Source organism: Pelecanus crispus, chromosome 10 (assembly GCF_030463565.1).
Source record: "Pelecanus crispus isolate bPelCri1 chromosome 10, bPelCri1.pri, whole genome shotgun sequence".
Taxonomy (NCBI): domain Eukaryota; kingdom Metazoa; phylum Chordata; class Aves; order Pelecaniformes; family Pelecanidae; genus Pelecanus; species Pelecanus crispus.
The window spans coordinates 33,852,505-33,871,044 of NC_134652.1; the positions used below are offsets into that span (position 1 = coordinate 33,852,505).

General features: G+C 37.3%; 1 protein-coding gene across 2 annotated transcripts in view; it reads left to right on the forward strand.

Moving 5' to 3' along the window:
• Positions 1-18,540, forward strand: part of PHYHIPL (phytanoyl-CoA 2-hydroxylase interacting protein like) — a 67,324-nt gene that overhangs the window by 39,597 nt on the left and 9,187 nt on the right. For both annotated transcript variants that reach the window (XM_075717645.1, XM_075717644.1), the window contains exon 2: positions 16,977-17,173. In XM_075717645.1, coding sequence (XP_075573760.1) covers positions 16,977-17,173 — 197 coding nt within the window. The remainder of the gene's footprint in view (positions 1-16,976; positions 17,174-18,540) is intronic.

The window sequence follows — 18,540 nt, forward strand, 5'->3', positions numbered from 1 at the left end:
GGCAGTCTAGGAGGAGCATAGTTTGAGGAATTCCCATGTTAAGCTTTGTATATCAATGCACTCTTGTTAGGAGAATTCTGCAGTCTGCAATTGTCAGAAGCATCCCATAAATTTATTCCCCGAGCTGTTCCTTTGGCTTCAATGAGACTTTGTGTAAAAACGAATTTGCGTTCGTAATGCAGCACGAATAAGATCTTACAACTACTGTGTTTTTCTAACTTTTGTTGTATGCATTCTATCTTACTTCATACAGATAGGCATCTAATTTGGAATGTCTCTCTTAAAGTTGCAGTTTGTCTGGATTTCATCTATCTCTAGTTTTGGGCTAGAAATAACATTTTTAAAAGATTATTTTGGGTTTTTTTGCAGTTCACTTCTGTGTGAACTCATAGTTGAAGACATATGGACTTCAAAATCAGCAGGATAAAAAGATGTTAAAAGGCTCTTTCAATCTTGGCCAGCCATAAGTACTAGTATACAAGTATCAGTGGAGTGATTCATGCTCTGTCGTTGGTCCTTTTAATCCATCTTATGTAAAGGGAAATTATACATGAGTTTATATAAACTAAGGGATAAAACTGAGAAGAGAGTGTGCAGCAGATTGTATTTTAATGTTACTAAGGTGCCTCTGATGACATAAAGTAAATATTACACACATACTTTTATGATGGAATTTATGCTGGTAATTTAATATAAATGTTCATTAGTAAACACGTGGCTTTTGGAGTGCTAATGTTTCTGATGAATTTCTAGCCTTTAAGCTTTCAATTTCATTTCAAGGCATAACTCTGATCACAGGAATTGAAAATCCCCATACCTGTCTGCTCACTGAATCCATTACATCACAGAGAAGTTCTGCCCCTCTTGAGTGGAACATACTGGAATTTTAGTCAGTGTTACCTGTTCTCTGATGACACAGCTACCACCTTACCCTTCATGAAAGGACAGTTTTGAGCAGTAAGACTTTACATGCAATTTATTGGGGTTGTCTCACCTCTGCTCATGTGTAGAGGTTACTTTCTCTTCCCTCCTTGATGGAGGCGCCTGAAACTCCAGGTACATTTCTTGTTTCCTCTGTCTGAGAACTGCTTTGTACCATGCTTTAGAACCTCGACCTGCTGAATGTATTTGCTTCTGTACTTCACTTTGTCACTCTGTTTAGATAGTGTGGAGTTCTTAAATCATATTTGATTTACAGGGATCTGAGTATAGCAACCTTTCTAGAGTATTAGAGTTCAATTTCAAGTTCCGTGACACATCAGATAGCCAGGTGCCCCAGCATGACCTGTGTAATAGGAACATGTCCCGTACTCTGTGCTTTCTCATAACTATACAGTGTAGGGAGAGCAGAATCAGGTCCCGTATATGAAAAATAAAATACTGATTCTCCTCCTTCTATTTTTGTATATCCTGTAATGCTCAGCTGGTTTCTGGGTTGGTTCATTGAGCAAACCATCAGCAAATCACCTAGGCTGTCTGGTGAGGCTGTCAGCCCTAATGCAAGTGTGCAGTGCTTGAGATGGAAGCCATACAGTGAAACTAAATTCTTCAGTATATCTTGGTATGTTTGTTATATTTAGCTCACATAGTAGGGAGTGTGAGTTGGAAAGCATTACTTGAGATGCTTTTAAATGCTGTAAATTAAAAAGATGAAAACCAAATCTAAATATGAATTCTTTTTAAGTAACATACCCAAGGGGACTTGGTTGGCTTAGTGAATTTGTAGTAGGTTGTGCAGCTATTCCTTTATAGGTAATCATTCAATTTTTTCTTAACATCACTTCTTACGATCCAATGATTGTTTGATAGCCTGAATGATAAGACTACAGAAGATTTTCTAATGGAAGTTATTTAAAGTATCCAACTGAGCTGTGCTTTTTAAAAATAATTCTGGAACTATTGAGGACCATGGCGTTCCAATGGATTTGAATCTGACGGTTCAGAATTGTTATAGGTTTCTTTTAACATAATTACATCAAAACTTCAGTTTGAGTTTTCTCCTCTTCATTAGACAATCTTCATTAGAGAATCTACATGGGAGACCTGTTACAAATGCCATTAGGACACGAAAATGACGAGCTGGAGTCAAGACTTCTAATAAACCCACACAGTCTATATGCTATACTGTGTCTGAGTGAGGGTTGAATTCTAACGTGGTGAAAACTCTGCTTAGAGATTTCTTTTGACTACAGTATTCATAGCTGTGTCGTGTATATTCTAGTATCTGTGAAAAGCTTGAACACACAGCAGCCTTCCCCTTGATAGGGAGTATTTAACAGGGTCCTCCCTCATTTCTGCATGCTTGCCTACCTTAATGAAACTGGCAGCAACCTAAGTTGTCTATGTGCTCACTACTCTTGTCAGAGGCTTAGAAGTTAGTAACAGTCAACCAGTGGCAGACCCACATCCAAAGACCTTGACTATGTTTGCCCTAGGAAACCAGCTAAAACTGAAACAAAACAGAACAGTTCTAGCTCCTGCCAAAAAAGGCTCTCAAAATCTTTATTTGTCAGGTCTCGACACAAAGTCTGAAACCTGCATAAAACTAAATTTAAAAAAATAGTACAAGTTACAGAGTAGAATTTCCTGAACTGTTGTGAATACATAATACATTTCAAATCACAGTTAAGAAACACAAACTGGTGTAAAACAGAGCCAAATCCTATTCCTTACAAGAGATCTGTGTGAAAAGCACACAGCAGTTACTAGTGTGCTGAAGTAAAGCAATGCTCATTCATGCTGCAGACTGCCAGGGTATCCAGTGAGTTACAAAAGCCCACTCATGCTGAGCACCCTACTTTCTCAAGAAAAATGCCTAGTAAAATTGTGTTCCCCAGCCTTGAGTTCTCTCTGCTGCCCTTCAAGTGATGAGTTTTGCCTTTCTCTCTGGGCTTCCCTTTGCTTGAAAGAAAAGTGGGTCTTAAATGAAAATCCTGTGCGATCAAGGCAGTTGCGGTTTTCAGACAAGCTGGCAGGTCAAATTAAAGCTCATGTGAATACAAGGCTGCCTCTCCTTGCTACATTTGAGCTGACATGACTTAACTTGAAGTAGAGAACAGTTTTGGTTTTGATTAAGACACAGCTGCAATAAATGGCACAAGTTGTTGCCAGCCAAATAAGAATGAGGTAAATGACTATGAGTGTGAGGTTCATAGTAATAAACTAAAATGAAAGTGTTTGTTTGTCTCTCTCTTTTGTTTAGTGACATGTGAAAGCACAAATAATGAAAGGCCACTTGCTTCTCTAGTATACAGTTAATATTAAAAGCAGTAGAAGATTAAGGCCAGTGCTTTGCCCTCAGTTCCACTGTGTTAGATGAAAAGCATTGGAGCAATTAGGCTAGTGACCCAGAGCAGTGTAACTTGGATTGGAATCTGGCCCCAAGCAACTTCTCCAGGGTCATACAGTCAGTGCCTTCATCTATGAGATCTGTTTTCTTTCATTGTTAGTCATGGAGACATGGGCAGTTCCGCAGTCTCAGAGGCAGCTGTACTTGTTTATTCATCAGAAGAGAAAAAACATGCCATAAGCAGCTCCAGATCCCTTCCTGCTCCCAAATCTGCCCCCTTAGTAATCAACAGGGTGGGAGTCTGCTGAAAAATTTCACTCTCTGTTTTTCAGGAAAACAGTACTGAGATAGTATCCTTTCCAAAATACACCACAAAATGGGTCTAAGTACAGTATGAAGTATGGTCAGAATTTCATAAGGATGCATAGATACCTGACCATGCAGGCTTCTCCTGCTAAGTGAATAAGGTACACGTGATAAATTGATCTGCTTTTATAGTAGTGTTTCTGATGTTGTTACTTGCTTTCAAAATCTGGAATTCTGTGTAACTGAAGGTATGCATTGTACATAAATTCTAGTGTATGTGAGTGGCTGTAAAGGTCATTTTAATTTTTAAATGACATTTAAATTAAGCTAGAAGATGGTTTAGAGCCTTTTACATCCCTTATTACCTTCTTTCCCTTTTAGCAGCTGAGAAATGCTCATTTTAATTAAAATTTGTTTTTAAAATGCATCTTGTAGCCAACACATGCTGAGAAGAGCAACTTACCACCCATGTACTGTAAGCTTGCTGTGCTGAACAAAATGGGAGCACTAGTTTAATTAGTAGTAAATACTGTGATGGCTTAGTGTTTGCGGTCTACTACAGTGTCCTGTTTGATTTCAAGAAGGTAGAATTGCACTAGCTTAGCTCTGACAGGCAGGGGCATGAAAACCAATGGTGTGCCAGTAGGAGTTGTAGTGCAGCTGTAGCTATTTTTGCCACACTGCAATTCTCATTCCATAGAAGGTTGCAGAGAAGCTTGTTCAACATGACAAGGTACAGTAAAAAATAAAACCACATCTTTAGTATAAGCAGTCTAAGAGAACTTCAGTGGGAACAGTATATTGGTATAAATCTTTTTGCATGTATGAGTCACAAGCAGGATGAGGAGCAAGATGCTGATGTTTGGTGGTGTTATTTGCACTCAGTCTCAGTTTATCTGGCCAATTCAGTTTACTTGGTTTTGATATTCATAGAATCATGGAATGCTTTGGGTTGGAAGGGACCTTTAGAGATCATCTAGCCCAACCCCCCTGCAGTGAGCAGGGACAGCTTTAACCAGATCAGGGTGCTCAGAGCCCCGTCCAACCTGACCTTGAATGTTTCTAGGGGTGGGGCCTCCACTACGACCTTCACGGGTCATAAAAAGAGATCCCACCACTTCTCAGCTCTCTACCACAAAGATTTGGTCAGTTCTTAGAGCATAGTAGGATCAGTAGATCTGCGTATCTTAGATAAGGGGAAAAGTAGGCATGATGGCATGTTGATTTAATCTTTTGGGCTAGGTGTTTTTTTAGTGTCTTAACAGTTTTCATGGTCCTTAGTGAAGAAATGTGTACCCACATGATTATTCACAACCTTCCAGTTGCATATTTTTATCTGATAATGAAATTTCTCCTTTTTCATAATTGCCCCATTTATTTTTTAATACAAAGAAAATGAAGTTTTGTGTGCACGTATGTGTGTTTAACTTGGCATTTTACTGAGTTAATACTCCTCAACTTACATGTAATAAAAATGTGAAAAGGAAAGAGGAAAAATTGGGTAATAGTGGCCCAGCCTTGTGGAACACCAAGTACTTTGTAGAAGCATAGAGACATCCAGTTTTCATAAAAATTTTCTTCCAAAAAATATCTGTAAGGCGTAAGGGAAACTCTAAAAAGGTGTAATTTGTATCAACAGAGACTTTAATCTATTTCTGTTTTATTACTCAGTCTATCAGAAAGTCTAGGTTTTTGGTTGCTATTGACATGCTGAAAATGTGGCTTAGTTTTGAAGGAGTACAGTATAAATACTAAATACTTTCAAGACCTCCGTATGCCCAATAAGAATTTGAAAGAATGTGAAAGAATGTCAGCCTTGCCGTATTAGCCATTGCACAAAGTTTTGCTGATCCGATTTTCAGTCGGGTTTTGTCTTATGCTTTGGGTTTGTGAAACTCATGCATGCCCCTACAATTCACTTTCAGCCATAGGTATGAACAGTTAGGTATTTGCAGTCAAGTTTTCAGAAGCCCTCAAGTAACTCAGCCTACATCCCATTGACTTCAGAAGGACTCTTCTAAATCATTTAGGTATTTCTGAAGATGTTACCAAATGTTCCTTAAATTTTTGCTTCAAGTAAGAATGGGTGAAAAATCAAAGGAAGAATTGGCACTGAATTGGAAGAATTGGCTGATAACAACAGAGGACAACTCACAGTGATATATCTGAATTTTCTTTATGGTAATAACAAAAGAGGAAACAATTATTTTGAGAAATTAGTTTAATGATGCAATTGAATGCATTATTTATTTTTAATTAAAATTAATTAAATTACAGTTATTAAATAATTTAGCTATAATTGCGGTTAGCAAGATATAAATTCATCCACATTCAAGCTTACATGGTCCTGAGATGTTTGATACTATTAATGCTTTCAGAAAAAATATCTTAGGGATAAGTGAAAAAATCTGAAGTATTTGACACAGAAATTCAGAGAAATTATTCTTGAAAACTTTATCCTTTTTAAAGTATCAGTCCAGAGGATATTTCTGAGTCAGTGAGGTACTTGTTTCTCTTTAGTAGGAATCTTGCAAATTATCAGAGGTTGCTGTTGCATCATGAGAATTGACTAATGTAATTTAGGAAATAATTACAAAAAGTAACTTCAGCTAGCTCTTAACTTCTGTGACCTCCCTCTCCAGTATCTGAAAAGAATTAGACTCCTCCAAGGGCAAAGTTAAATGTGAGAGCTAACTGTAGGTACTCAGATTATCCAATTTAGAGAACTGCCTTTCTTCACTGAATGGAAAGTGAGCCTGAGGAGGCTAACTGCCCAAGTCTGATGTGGGTCTTTGTTAGTATTTTCTTCTTTGTTAGAATAGTAAGAGTATCAGCAGTTTCCACAGTAATACATCATATCGGTATTGCACATGAACATTGTTGCAAGTCATATGTATAAAATCTTTTGAACGGTAGCCTTTGCTTTTAAGTAGAGGATGCATCTTTTGTATAAAATTTAGTGCAGGTGTAATTCCGCAGACATCCATGGTCTTATGGCAAGAGTGAATGTTGTTCCTGCTTTTTCCTTGTTACTGTATCTACTGTCATTTTTAAGAAACAAGAAATGTTTGGGGTTCATTATCTTTATCTGTGAAGGGGCACATATGGCCCAACACATCTAAGACAAAATTTATATTCCACAGAAATGTCATAGTGGGACTATTTGATTTCTGCTTACTAATTATAGTAACCTTCTCTGTACAGATAAACTTAATTTGCTGTTTAACCTAATGTTGCATTCAGTATCCACTGAGAGAATGCTTGAGCTGTAAACCAAAGCCCTACAGTTCTGATGGCATAACCATATTCCAAAAGATACCAATGTAACTCTTATTTGCTGCTACTAGCTGTCAGGTTTGCCACACTTGCATTGCATATTCTCATTGATGTTAGTGGAAAACATACTTACACACATTTGAGGAAACTAAGCCCCTGAAGTCTCATCTGCACAAGACCTCAAAATACATGATAGTCAAGCACTTTTGCTAAGGGCAAATGAGCATCTCAGTTGAGTTACTATTCAAGCGAATGGCAAACCTTCAACGGTGCTGAATGCTTTTCTTTCATTATATACTGTCCTTCAGTTGCTGTACTACACCTCCTGTCAGGTAGCAACTGAGTCTCTGAGCCGTCCTCGTGAAACAGGAGGCTGCTTGCAGAACAAGGTTTCAGTCCTGTAGTTGACAGCAGGCAGTGAGAAACGAGGCTTGGGAGAGAGCGGGGCGCTGCTCGGTGGGAACTAAGAGCCTGCACGTTTGTTGCTGTCAGTGGCAGGACTGAGATATTGGTCTGCTCCTGATTTGAATCATGGGACCACTTGTAGGGTACATTTGTTCTCCGTGTGAGATGGAGGAAGAATTGAGTCCTTTGTAAGAGGCTGAGAGAAATTCTTTAACACAGAAACTAGACGCTCTGGAGATTGCTTGGTACTTTATGTAGGCACAGTTTTGGGGTACCCTCTCTGCTGAAGAAGACAGCTGTACTAAAGGCACAATTGTGCTCACAGAGTCTAGTTTTGTTCTCTTTGTTTTGCAATGTGGAATATTCCTGCTGAAGTCAATGGTGTAGCTTAGTAGGAAACAGCTAAATTAAGCCTTGATTTAAAACCAAGTAACAAGAGAATCTGAATGTATATGAACATTTCAAAAACACTCAGTAAATACAGATATACATGTTACAGTTATAAATAAGTAAAGCTTTATTTTCAAAACTATTTTTTAAAATTTTGGTCGGAGTGCACATTATCTTACTAGAAAATGCACAACAGTAGCATCAGACGTGGGGAGGAAATGAGGAGAAGATTTAGAGGGGTTTATCCCTTTAACAGGATTTATAAAGCCAAGCATTCTCTCTTTATCTAATGTAGGAATTGGTTTTACAAGGATACATATTTAGAAAATATTCTTAAATATGCTTATATAAATATAAAAACCTATATGGGGAGTTAGTTTACCGGGATTCTGGGGAGAGGAGAGACAGACATTTAAGAGTCTGAGACTATTCACTCATTTTTTGTACGTGAAAAGAAGCACAAATAAAGCATAGATGTTACTTACGTGGTTATGGATAGCAAGCTGAACTGTGAAATAGAATAGCTATCCTGGAGAAGTGCCACTTACATGGCCTAACAAACAACAGTCTTGATTTGATAATTTTATAAATGTTGTTGTATTTGTATTTCCTCTGTGTGATTTCATTGTTTCTCTTGAACAATGTGTTGCAGTGAACATTGAAATTCTTGATATTTGGGTTAATTATTTGCTTGGTAGGGACATATTGTCCTGGCCCTGTAAAACAATTTTATATAGCTAGCAGTTGGACAGGGACCCATTCATTCCAGAGCTCAGGAGAAAAACATGATATTGTATTTTTGCTTAGTTAAATTTAAAGTGTGCGACTAATATATAATTTCCTGGCACTTTCCTGCCATTTTTTTATGGTTATACAGAAAGAAAAATTCTCCTTCCTATTGAATTTTTGAGGAAATAAAATAGGTCCACTGTGAGCTGGAGAATCCAGTCTGAATTATAGCACTCATATAGTGTCAGTCTATATCAGTTTTCTAGAATTGCGAACTTAATATTTTACCTTTATAGAGCTGATACGTAACCAATCAGCTGAATTATCAAGGCAAGGAAAGGTAGAAATTTTTCTGTTTCAGGTGTAACGATGTCTCTATTCATCTTATGGGAGTTACTGTTCCTAAGACTATTTCTAAAACTACTGTTTTCAATTGTTAGCATCAGTACCTAGCAGGAGGATTTCCTATGCCGTGGTACCTAGGTGCTCTTTATGAAGTTGATCCCCTCTCGTCAAACGTTTCTACTTCAAAAGGTCATAGCTAATGTCTCTCGTTGTATTGAAAATGCTAACTCAAGAAAAACACTTTCCGTTTCCCCCAATGGATATATTCTAAGATCTGGAAAAGGTGGCATTTTAAAAAAATGTGATTTGTATGATAAGATTTTGTTTGGCTTTTGGTGTGTTTATTACATGTGCTATTGATATCTGTGTATAATGTACACTTGATCTTTTGGGGTCTCAAAAATTGCTTTACCTTATATTTTGTTCCTCATCCTCATCTACATATCTTCCCAGAATGTATTAAGGATCCAGTGTTAGCTTTTAATTTTGTGCTATGTGGGTACAGTCTCACCTTGCATATTTTCTGGCTCACAAACCTTAGTCACATTTCCCTTATCAAATTCCTAGGCTTTCATGGAGCTGACACTTCACAGAAGTAACTGCAGGGGTTAATATCTGTGTGTCTTTCTATAGACAGTATCTTCTGCATGACAGCAGCCCAGATAAACCCCAAACTATGTGAACCAGATGAGTGAAATTAACGTCAGCGTGGGAGAATATTGTGGTGACATGGAAGTGGCATGACAACTGTTCCACTGGCTTTCCTCCCAGCGGCTGGTTGTGGGATATCACCAGGGCTTCCTTGTGCTTATGGAATTCGCAGTTAGTTCAGTAGCTTCTGGGTGTCTTACCTGCCATAAAAAAATTGCAGCAACCTGGAGGCTGCTTTAAGTTCCTGTAGCACAGAGAGCCACAGTTTGGATGAAAGGAACAATTACCACTGAATCTAGGCTTTCTTTTTTGTAGCAAACTTTCGATCCTGGGCCACAGGTCAGTGTTAGAGGTGGAGGTTCTTCAGTAGCTTGGCATGTTACATAGGCTTAGCTTTCTTTATTGTCTGTATAGGCCCCCTAAAATATGTGTTTTGTATCACCTAGTTTTCCATCATCTTTCCCCTCCCCCCCCCATCAGAAAGCCATTTTTCATTATATGAACATCAAAAGATCTCAGTTTTGGAAAGTGTCTTGAATTGTTTTTTATTTTGTTGCTGCTACAGGTAAATTGAGAGGATAGCCAGTCTTCAGATAGAATTTGAGTAGGACCTGTTATTTACTTTGCTGTTCCTCTACCAAGTTTTAATTGAGCCTTAAATGAGTGCTTTGACTTTAAGAAGTAGTGACATTTCTGTATTTTCAATTACATTCTTTGGGAATTATTAGATTCCATTACTTTTAACACTATGTTTATGTGAAATCTCTAAATACATGCATGTCTTCTGGAAGATTAAACCGAGGTTTTAAACAAACGGTTTTTGCAAAGCATTGTGAAATCAAAGTTTAAGAAACTGCTGTTCCCAGGTCACCTCCTCAGCTGAGAATGCGGTAGCTAGACTAGTGAGCTCTTAGGATGTTTCAGTGTAACTTAGACCTGGAAAAGGCAGGGTTGTACCTGGAAATAGCCATCACTAACAAGCGTTCCATTGTTTGTGTTGTGTTGTGTTTTGTCTTAAATCTAGACAATATTAAATGCAAAGAGTGTCATCCGCAGATAGGTTCTTAATAGTAACCATTTCAGATGCAAGGATGAGCATGAGATTTACAAAGTACAAACTGACAGCCCAAAATGCCTCTGTGGTTTTTACAGATCCTTTGGGAACATGTTTTCAAAGATCCATGGCAATGGTGTTGGCAGCTTAGGAGAGGCATAACGGTGATTTTTGAATGTCAGCTCCAAAAGCATCAGAAGTCCATGTTTCCCACAACATGACTCTGAAGACACTGAAGATTTATCCCTGAGTACAAAGAAACTTAGAACCAGAGGATTTGTCTTTGTCCGTACAAATGGAGATTTTCCAGTGCGATGCCAAAAGAGGCAAATCTATTTATACGTGTTGAGCGGGGTTCATAATGGGTTTAAATGAAAATTTAAGTTACACTTCATTAAGCTGATGTAATTTGCATCTTGAGGGACAGAAGGACAAAGCCTTAGCAGGAAACACAGTCGACAAAAGATTTTAAAGTAATGCAAGGAAAAGCCATTTTACTGCTTTCTTCTCTTTTCTGTTGGTTGTTCTACTGGCATGTTTGGGCTCTGTGATATAAAGCGCATTTACATCACTTCAGGGATGTGTAACTTTCCCCCACTACTTAGGACAGCTCTGAATTTGAGTGGTGATTCAAACAGACCCCCCCTTGATTCCACATTCTGTTTAGATATTTAGATTTTTTTCCATGTATAAAATTAATAAATAGATTTTGTCCAGATATTGGACAACTATCTGAATTGGTTGAACCTAAACCCCATGAAGGGGAAATAGCAAGCCGAAAAGCATTCTTGTATTACTGTGATGGTCATTCCCCCTAGTATCCAAGTCTAAATTGCAGATATGTAGTAATATTTTACAGCTATGTTTTGTTATCCCTGATTACTGAAGGGATGCTTTCACAACTCCAGCAGAGAAAAGGATTTCACCCAGCCCTGCCTTCTTTTAATTTCTCCAGATTTAATGGACATCATTGCAGTTGAATGAATATTTCACGAGTTTACTTCACACTGAGTACAAGCAATCACACTCATTATGGCTGTAATATTTGTAGTTTTTTCCCTGTTGATGGATGGCTATTATGTCATTGTATTCAGTCATTTGCAGGTTCTGTTTTCTGTGAATTTGTTTCTTGACTGCTGGATAATTTTTCATGCTTGCATAGTGCAGCAAGCTACATAGTTAATGCTGTGAAAGGTGGCATGTTAGTGTTACGGATGGAGTTATGGGAAAGAGGGTGTGATTTGATTGCTGAATACAATTGCATGAGTTCTGAATACTTAGGAGTTCTACTGCAGTGTGTCTGGTATACAACCTTTGAGCACGAACCCATCTTTTTAACGTTTCCAAATGATGAATTACAGTCAAACTATGGGAAATACCGATGTATGTGTAGGGATTCTATATCTTCATTAAATGTGTATCATACCGCTTCAGTTAATTATTTTCTATTGTTAATGCTTAATAGCAGGAATGTATTTGCCAAGATTCAAAACATCCGAGTCAAAACATCTATAAGCAAGGTCATAGGAACTCAGAAATGCATTATTTTATTGGTCTAGTTTCATAAAACCCACTTCTGTGAGCTGTAAGTATGCTTAGAGAGTGGATTACAAATTAGCCCTTTCAGGATTTCTTTTGTGGATAACATAAACAGTTTGTCTGTGAAATGAAAAATCACTAGCCACGTACTCCCTTGCCCTGCTGTGAAGTTCTGCATTTTTTGAACTAAGGAAAAAGAATGATCAAGTGTTCTAAAATTATAAAAATCCAGTGATTGTGAACAATCAGTAACTACCAATCAGAGGTTGTGTTAAGGTTGTTCTCCACCATCCTTCCGCTGCTGCAGATGTAATGGTTCAGCTTGCTTTGAATGACAAGGCAAATTAAAAAAAAAAAAACCCACATCCTTTTCCAAGTCTCTTCAGTGCGGGCTTATCAATTTCCAAGTCTTATCATTTGTCTCCAATAGTGACAGATGAAAGCCATGAATGTTCAATGGGAATTTTCTGCCTTTTTTTCCCATTCAGAGATAATTTATGTAAGTAGAAGATATAATGAGGATACTAAATTAAGTGTGTCTGTGTATATAAATAAAATTGGTTTGTTACCCATTTGCCAGCATTTTGGCTCAGCTGCAACAGTGAGTGTCATAACCGCTTTAAAATTGATTAGACAATTTAACTTGAAATTTAACTCTGGTTATGGCAGAGAGAGATAAGCCTGTGAATAGGAGCATAAAACATTAATCTTGCAGTTCTCCAGCTGATCTCAGTAAAGCTGGCGTGTTGTGTTTATTCTTTGGCTTTGAAGAAATTTGAAGTCTTATGCTTCCGTGTGACCTCTACACACATGAGTGGTCTTTGACTTATTATATGGTGAAGAATCAACGGTTCCTTTTGCTTGTTCTAAAACTGAACTGGCTTTTTGTTAAAACAGAGGTGTTTCTGCAGCACGCAGGGATGACATGCCTTTTTTTTTTGGCAGGGAAGGCTGGGTTTTTTTGACTACTAACTCTTCTGTAAGTTGCTGCCCAAAAGAGACCTAAAAGCGGTGTTTCTATCCAGTCCCACAGTGGCTGCCAGTGTTGAAGGAACATGAATGTGCAAAAAGAAATAGCCATTTTAATTGGATGCAAATCTATTTTAATTTGATATGAAGCTGTTCAGAACAACATTTCCTATGCTACTTTCATTTTCAATTTTTGTCTGTATTGTGATGCTTCATCAAGGAAAGACTCATTTAGCCTCAGTGAAGTGGCAAAGCAACAAATGTGAAGGCAGCCAGTTCTAAGGCCTTCTCCACCTATTTTCACATCTGTAACAGCAGTAACTTCCTTTCAGCTGGAGTTTTGGAGTGCTTTAGGGCAACCATATGCTGGTCTGGAGTAAGTTCAGCTGCTATTTCTGCTTTTAGTGGACATCCTATTCCCTGATCTCGATCTGTTCTTTAAATTGGTATAAAGAATAAGTGGTTTGAAGTGGACATGCTTTCCAGTAAGAAAACCAATTCACCAAAGCACAAGTGGAAAAAAGGCAAGGTACAAATGTGTTACCTTTTTAGTCAGTTATATCTCTCAGTTTTTGATCTCCATAACGCCTGTATTTCACTTACCACACACATGAAGTCTCCAGTTTTAACTAGCAGGTAGGCTGCTAAACAGTCTTTTGTAGCAGCCAGCATTTTTAAGTGGTTTGGTTGACAATATTATCAGACCCTCGTTGAACCCCTATTTTAAAAGCAGATAGTAGTGTTTTCTTAAACACCTGACTTCCAAGTTTAGCTCAAAGTTACTGTTCTGCTCTTGAAAATTCTGTCCATTTCTATTTTGTAAGTATATAACTATGTATTATAGTAGTGGTATTACTTTTATAATATCGATAAACTCTAAGGGAAATATTCCAAGTTATGTAGTTGTTATAAGTGATGTACATGCATTACCAGACTGGATAGGATATTCTGACTCTTATTCTGTGCTATCCTGTCACCTTCATTTCTTTCTAGCTAATTTTGGTATAGTGATGTCAATCAAGCATTGTCTCTCACATTTTTATGTCGTATTCCAGTACCTCTCAGGACAGAATGCTGTTCCTAACATTGAAAAGCACTAGTTTTTGCAGGACCCAGATTCTGAGTTAGAGCTTATGCTTTACAAGGGAACGCTGCTTCAAATTTTCTTGGTGGTCTGAATGCTAGGGTGTCTGCTGTGTGGGCAAAGCTGGTCTAACACCTGCATGTTTGGTTCCTAGGATCAGTCAATTCTAAGAGAGCACAAGCATGCTTTTCATGCTCTGTCCTTTTTTTCCTTTTTTCCCATGCAATGGTACACTGATTGCTATTTAAAAGTCACCATTTACCAATACTCACGGAATCATCATCCTCCGTATTAATACTGTGTATCATTATCAGGTGCCTATTACTGCTTGTCAGCTCAATGGATTTTGATATTTAGGACTACACAAATACGTATCAAAATATAAGTATACATTACAAATATCACAGATACTTCATGTTCTAAATAGAAGGGAAACTGGAGTATTGCTTGCTGGTGATGATTGTGAGGTATTTTACTTTCTTATTTCATATTCTGTTCGTATTCTGTTTGTATTTCAAAACCTGTAAAATGATTTTTTTGCACTTTCAAAGAGCTTTAAAGATTTCAGATAAAGTGTTTATTTTGGATTTTATTCCGTCGCAAAAAAGGATAGCTTAGCACTTAGTAATGCAAGCGGTTTCTTTTTCTGACATATTAAAAATGTTGCTAAAAATTACCTGGAGATTTTCTGCTTGACATTTCCTTAAACCATTTATTCACTTCTTAGGCAAAGAAAGTAAAAAGATCAGGAGTGCAGACATCTGAAGATGTATGCCAGACATTATTTCCAAGAATTGTACAGAAAACAATACCCATTTGCAGAAGCACTTTTGCTCTTTGACTGTCATCGGTGTGCTTTTTTATCTCTGTTGCTTTTTATCAGTGGTCCTTACTGCTTTGCACATGTCTCCTGAAGCTTGAACTACTTTGGCTGTTTGTAATATGGGCCCGTAGTTACGGAGTATAGAAGATCACTTTTGAAGCAAAGAAGTTGCACGTTAACATATTGTAGATATATATGGCTTGGATTTCCTGAGTGCATGTCTGTTCGGGTCTTTATTCAGTTATTCAGTGTGCTGGGATACAAGTCCATCCAGCTCTCCAGGAGGTCTGAGGACCTCAGCAGCATCACTCCATCCTCTGCTTGAACACAGAGCCTTGCTCTTGGAAGAGCGATCATATGTAGCCTTTTCAGTGTACCTGGTAGAGCCTTCAGTCATTTTTCAAATCCAAAATGCTTACAAAAGAAAGTAATGCCATTTTCTCCCTGCTGCCTTTCTGAAATCTCATGTTGGGAAAAGCACTTACCATGTATTTCATATGAACAGAAAGCGCTCAGTAATGACTGGTATTTCTGAGTCTGTTGCAGCCAGCGCAGCTGTTGAAAATGTCATTGTGGATGGCACAAACAGGGTAGGATTTTGAGCAAGACTATCCACCATCTGACTTTGATATTAGTTGAAAAGGAAAAAAAAAAAAAGCAATAGGATGTTTGAAGAATGGACAACCTGTTGTCTATCTGTAAATGCATGAAATGGAACAAAAATAGAAAAGTGTTATTATTGGTTCTTGAACTCATCAGTAAAATTACTTTATTCAGAATACTAGCTGGATTTCACAGACTCTGTGATTGAATTTCAGATATCCATGAGGAGAATTTGAACAATCAGGCCAACCTTAATATTCCTGCATTGAGGTGTTGGTATAATCCTTTGACAGCGTACGTTGAAAGGTTGAAATGTCCCTAATGTTTTCCAAGTCAAATTTTTGTTGTTATTACTGACTAGTCTCACCTTCTGTGTCCAGTTTTTTATCAGTTATGATGGAAGTATAAATACTACCTTTTTCTATAATTAGATGTGACTAAAAATAATTCTGACAATGTGTTGCCTCCCATCTCTGCATGGGCTTCCTATCTTCCTCATCTGGACAGAATTTGGGAGCTTTCTTCTCCTTCTTACACAGACATTAGCCTTGTTTTTCTCCTTTGTTTCTTCCTATTCTTATCTATGTATGATTATTATTTTTTATGCTCTGTTTCTTTACTCCTTCTCTTACGTCATCTCTATTTTTTCCTTTTTACCCATCCATTTTTCTCATCGTTCTGCTTTTTTTTTTTGTTTGTTCACTTTTGACTTGTGTCTTATGTAGTGCAAGATCACCTGGTGTTTCTGAGTTTTAACACTCACGGAATGCTTTACTACAAGGTTGCCTTGGGAACTAAAGGAAGACCTAATTTTAGAACCTGTGATGCTTTTGGGGGTTAATGGTCATTTCTTCATCTACCATATGCACTTAGAGAAATTAGAAAAAAACTTCCCAAGAAAACTGCACGGTCTCAGCTGGGCAAATAGAATAGAGAGAAAAAAGACCAGAAAATGAAATTGGTACGTATGCCCCTTTTATGGTGGCTCAACAAAGTGATCACTGTTAAATGTTTCATTGTGAAGAAGACAGTATTTTATATATGTGTATATACATACACCATCTATAAACCTTGAAGAGATTGGTTTTACTTTGTGCTTGAAAAATACGTTTAGGATTAATATGATTTCTGTTTGTATTTATTTCACTGACAGGTATGGATAGGGCCACTATGTTAACTGTGGATGTTGCTGGCATCTTAACTAAACATTGTAGCACCAGATAGCTTCAGATGTTTCTTATTCTCAAACTGCAACTGCACACAGCTGTGATACTAGCCAGTCTATGCAGCCTGCTTACATGTTATTAGTGCTTATTCATGTGAGGAATTTCATCCCTTTCCAATATTTCCCATCACTGACATTGAGACTTGCATAATTGTACCTCGTAGTTGCTTCTGATTACCACCTATGAGACTTTGTGAAAGGCTCTTCAGAGATGTGATTGTATCGGCACACAGAAAATGGACATCTAATAGGTCTTAACCGAACGAATCATGCTTGTTTTTTACACAGGGAATAAATCACAAGATAGTGGGATTGCAGAGATGGAGGAACTTCCAGTCCCACACAACATCAAAATAAGTAACATCACGTGTGATTCCTTCAAGATTTCTTGGGACATGGATTCTAAATCCAAGGACCGCATTACTCATTACTTCATCGATCTCAACAAGAAAGAAAACAAGAATTCCAACAAATTTAAACACAAGGTAATCTTCATTTAAAAATCAAGGTATAAATACTTGATTTTAAATATATGAATCTCAGTGTTTTATTAACCTTTCAAAGCCAGACCATGGGAAACAGGTATTGGACATCCAGCAAAGGTGGGTTTTGATTAATCTGATTCACTTTTTTTTTTACTCAGAATACCCTCTCCGTCTCTAGCCTATGTGTGTGTACACCCAAATACATTTGTTTCATAGAGAACTGAACATTACCTTTTCTATTTCATTTGAAAACAGTTTTGGAACCTGTACAATGTATTGCAAGACAGGTATTTTTATTCCTGACTAGTTCTTAATCATTATTTAAACAATTTATGTATTCTGTGCCTGTCCTTGTTCAGTGACAGACTCATGAGAGCAACACATGTCATTTCAACAGAAGAGTCACAAATTCAAATGCATTTCTAGGAAGGCTTCCAGCAATTTTAGTTTGCAGCACTCAGCGCTGTGACCTGAATATTCATCTGGCCTCTTTCCTCAAGCCACTGATGCACGGTCATATTGGATGCATTGCAGAATCTGTACTTATCAAATCCAGCAAAATTTGCTTTGACCTCAGAATAGTTGAAATACTGAGATGTCTAGAGAAACATGGAATGAGAAGATTAAACAACACAATCATCTGCAAATTTAAAAACAATGTTGGCAACATCTCTAAAAGAAAAGGTTTGCCAAGGCACAAATAACCATCCAGACAAATACGAGAGCTGTAATTCTATCAATGCCTAAATTGCTATTGGTTTAGAAGCAAATGGGATAACCAGGAAATATTTCCACCAATTTCTCTGAGCCTTTTTATTGTGAGAGTATTTTTCCTGTGACTTCTGTTAAAAGCAGGTATATAATGTTCATGTTTGCTTATTTGACTTTCTCTTTTTAATGTGGTTGGAAGTAACGTATGCATTAAGTATAATGAAAAATCACTTACTAGTGCTTGAAATTGAGAATTTTACACATTTGGCCAAGATGTTGGCATTGCTAGGAACAGCATGCTAAGCATTACCAAATTTAATGTTATAATAGGCCTTTATTATGACCCATTTTTAATTGTAATAGCAAATAAAGTAAGGTATGTTTGTTTTTTTTCTTACTGTTATTACTTTTGGACAGACAGCCTTTGAATTTGAATTCCCATTTTATACTGCAGGAATAAATACACCTTCTAATATAAATGCTTACTGGGATGGATTCTTTTTAATTTCTTTCATTTTATTAATCTACACGTTTTTTCATTCATGTGCAAACTGGTGTAAATGTAAAGTTGTAAAATTTCTTTTTGTAAAAGGAAGGGTCATCCTAGCAGCTCAAACACTATATACACTTCAAAATCTGTATCACAGTGATGAGAC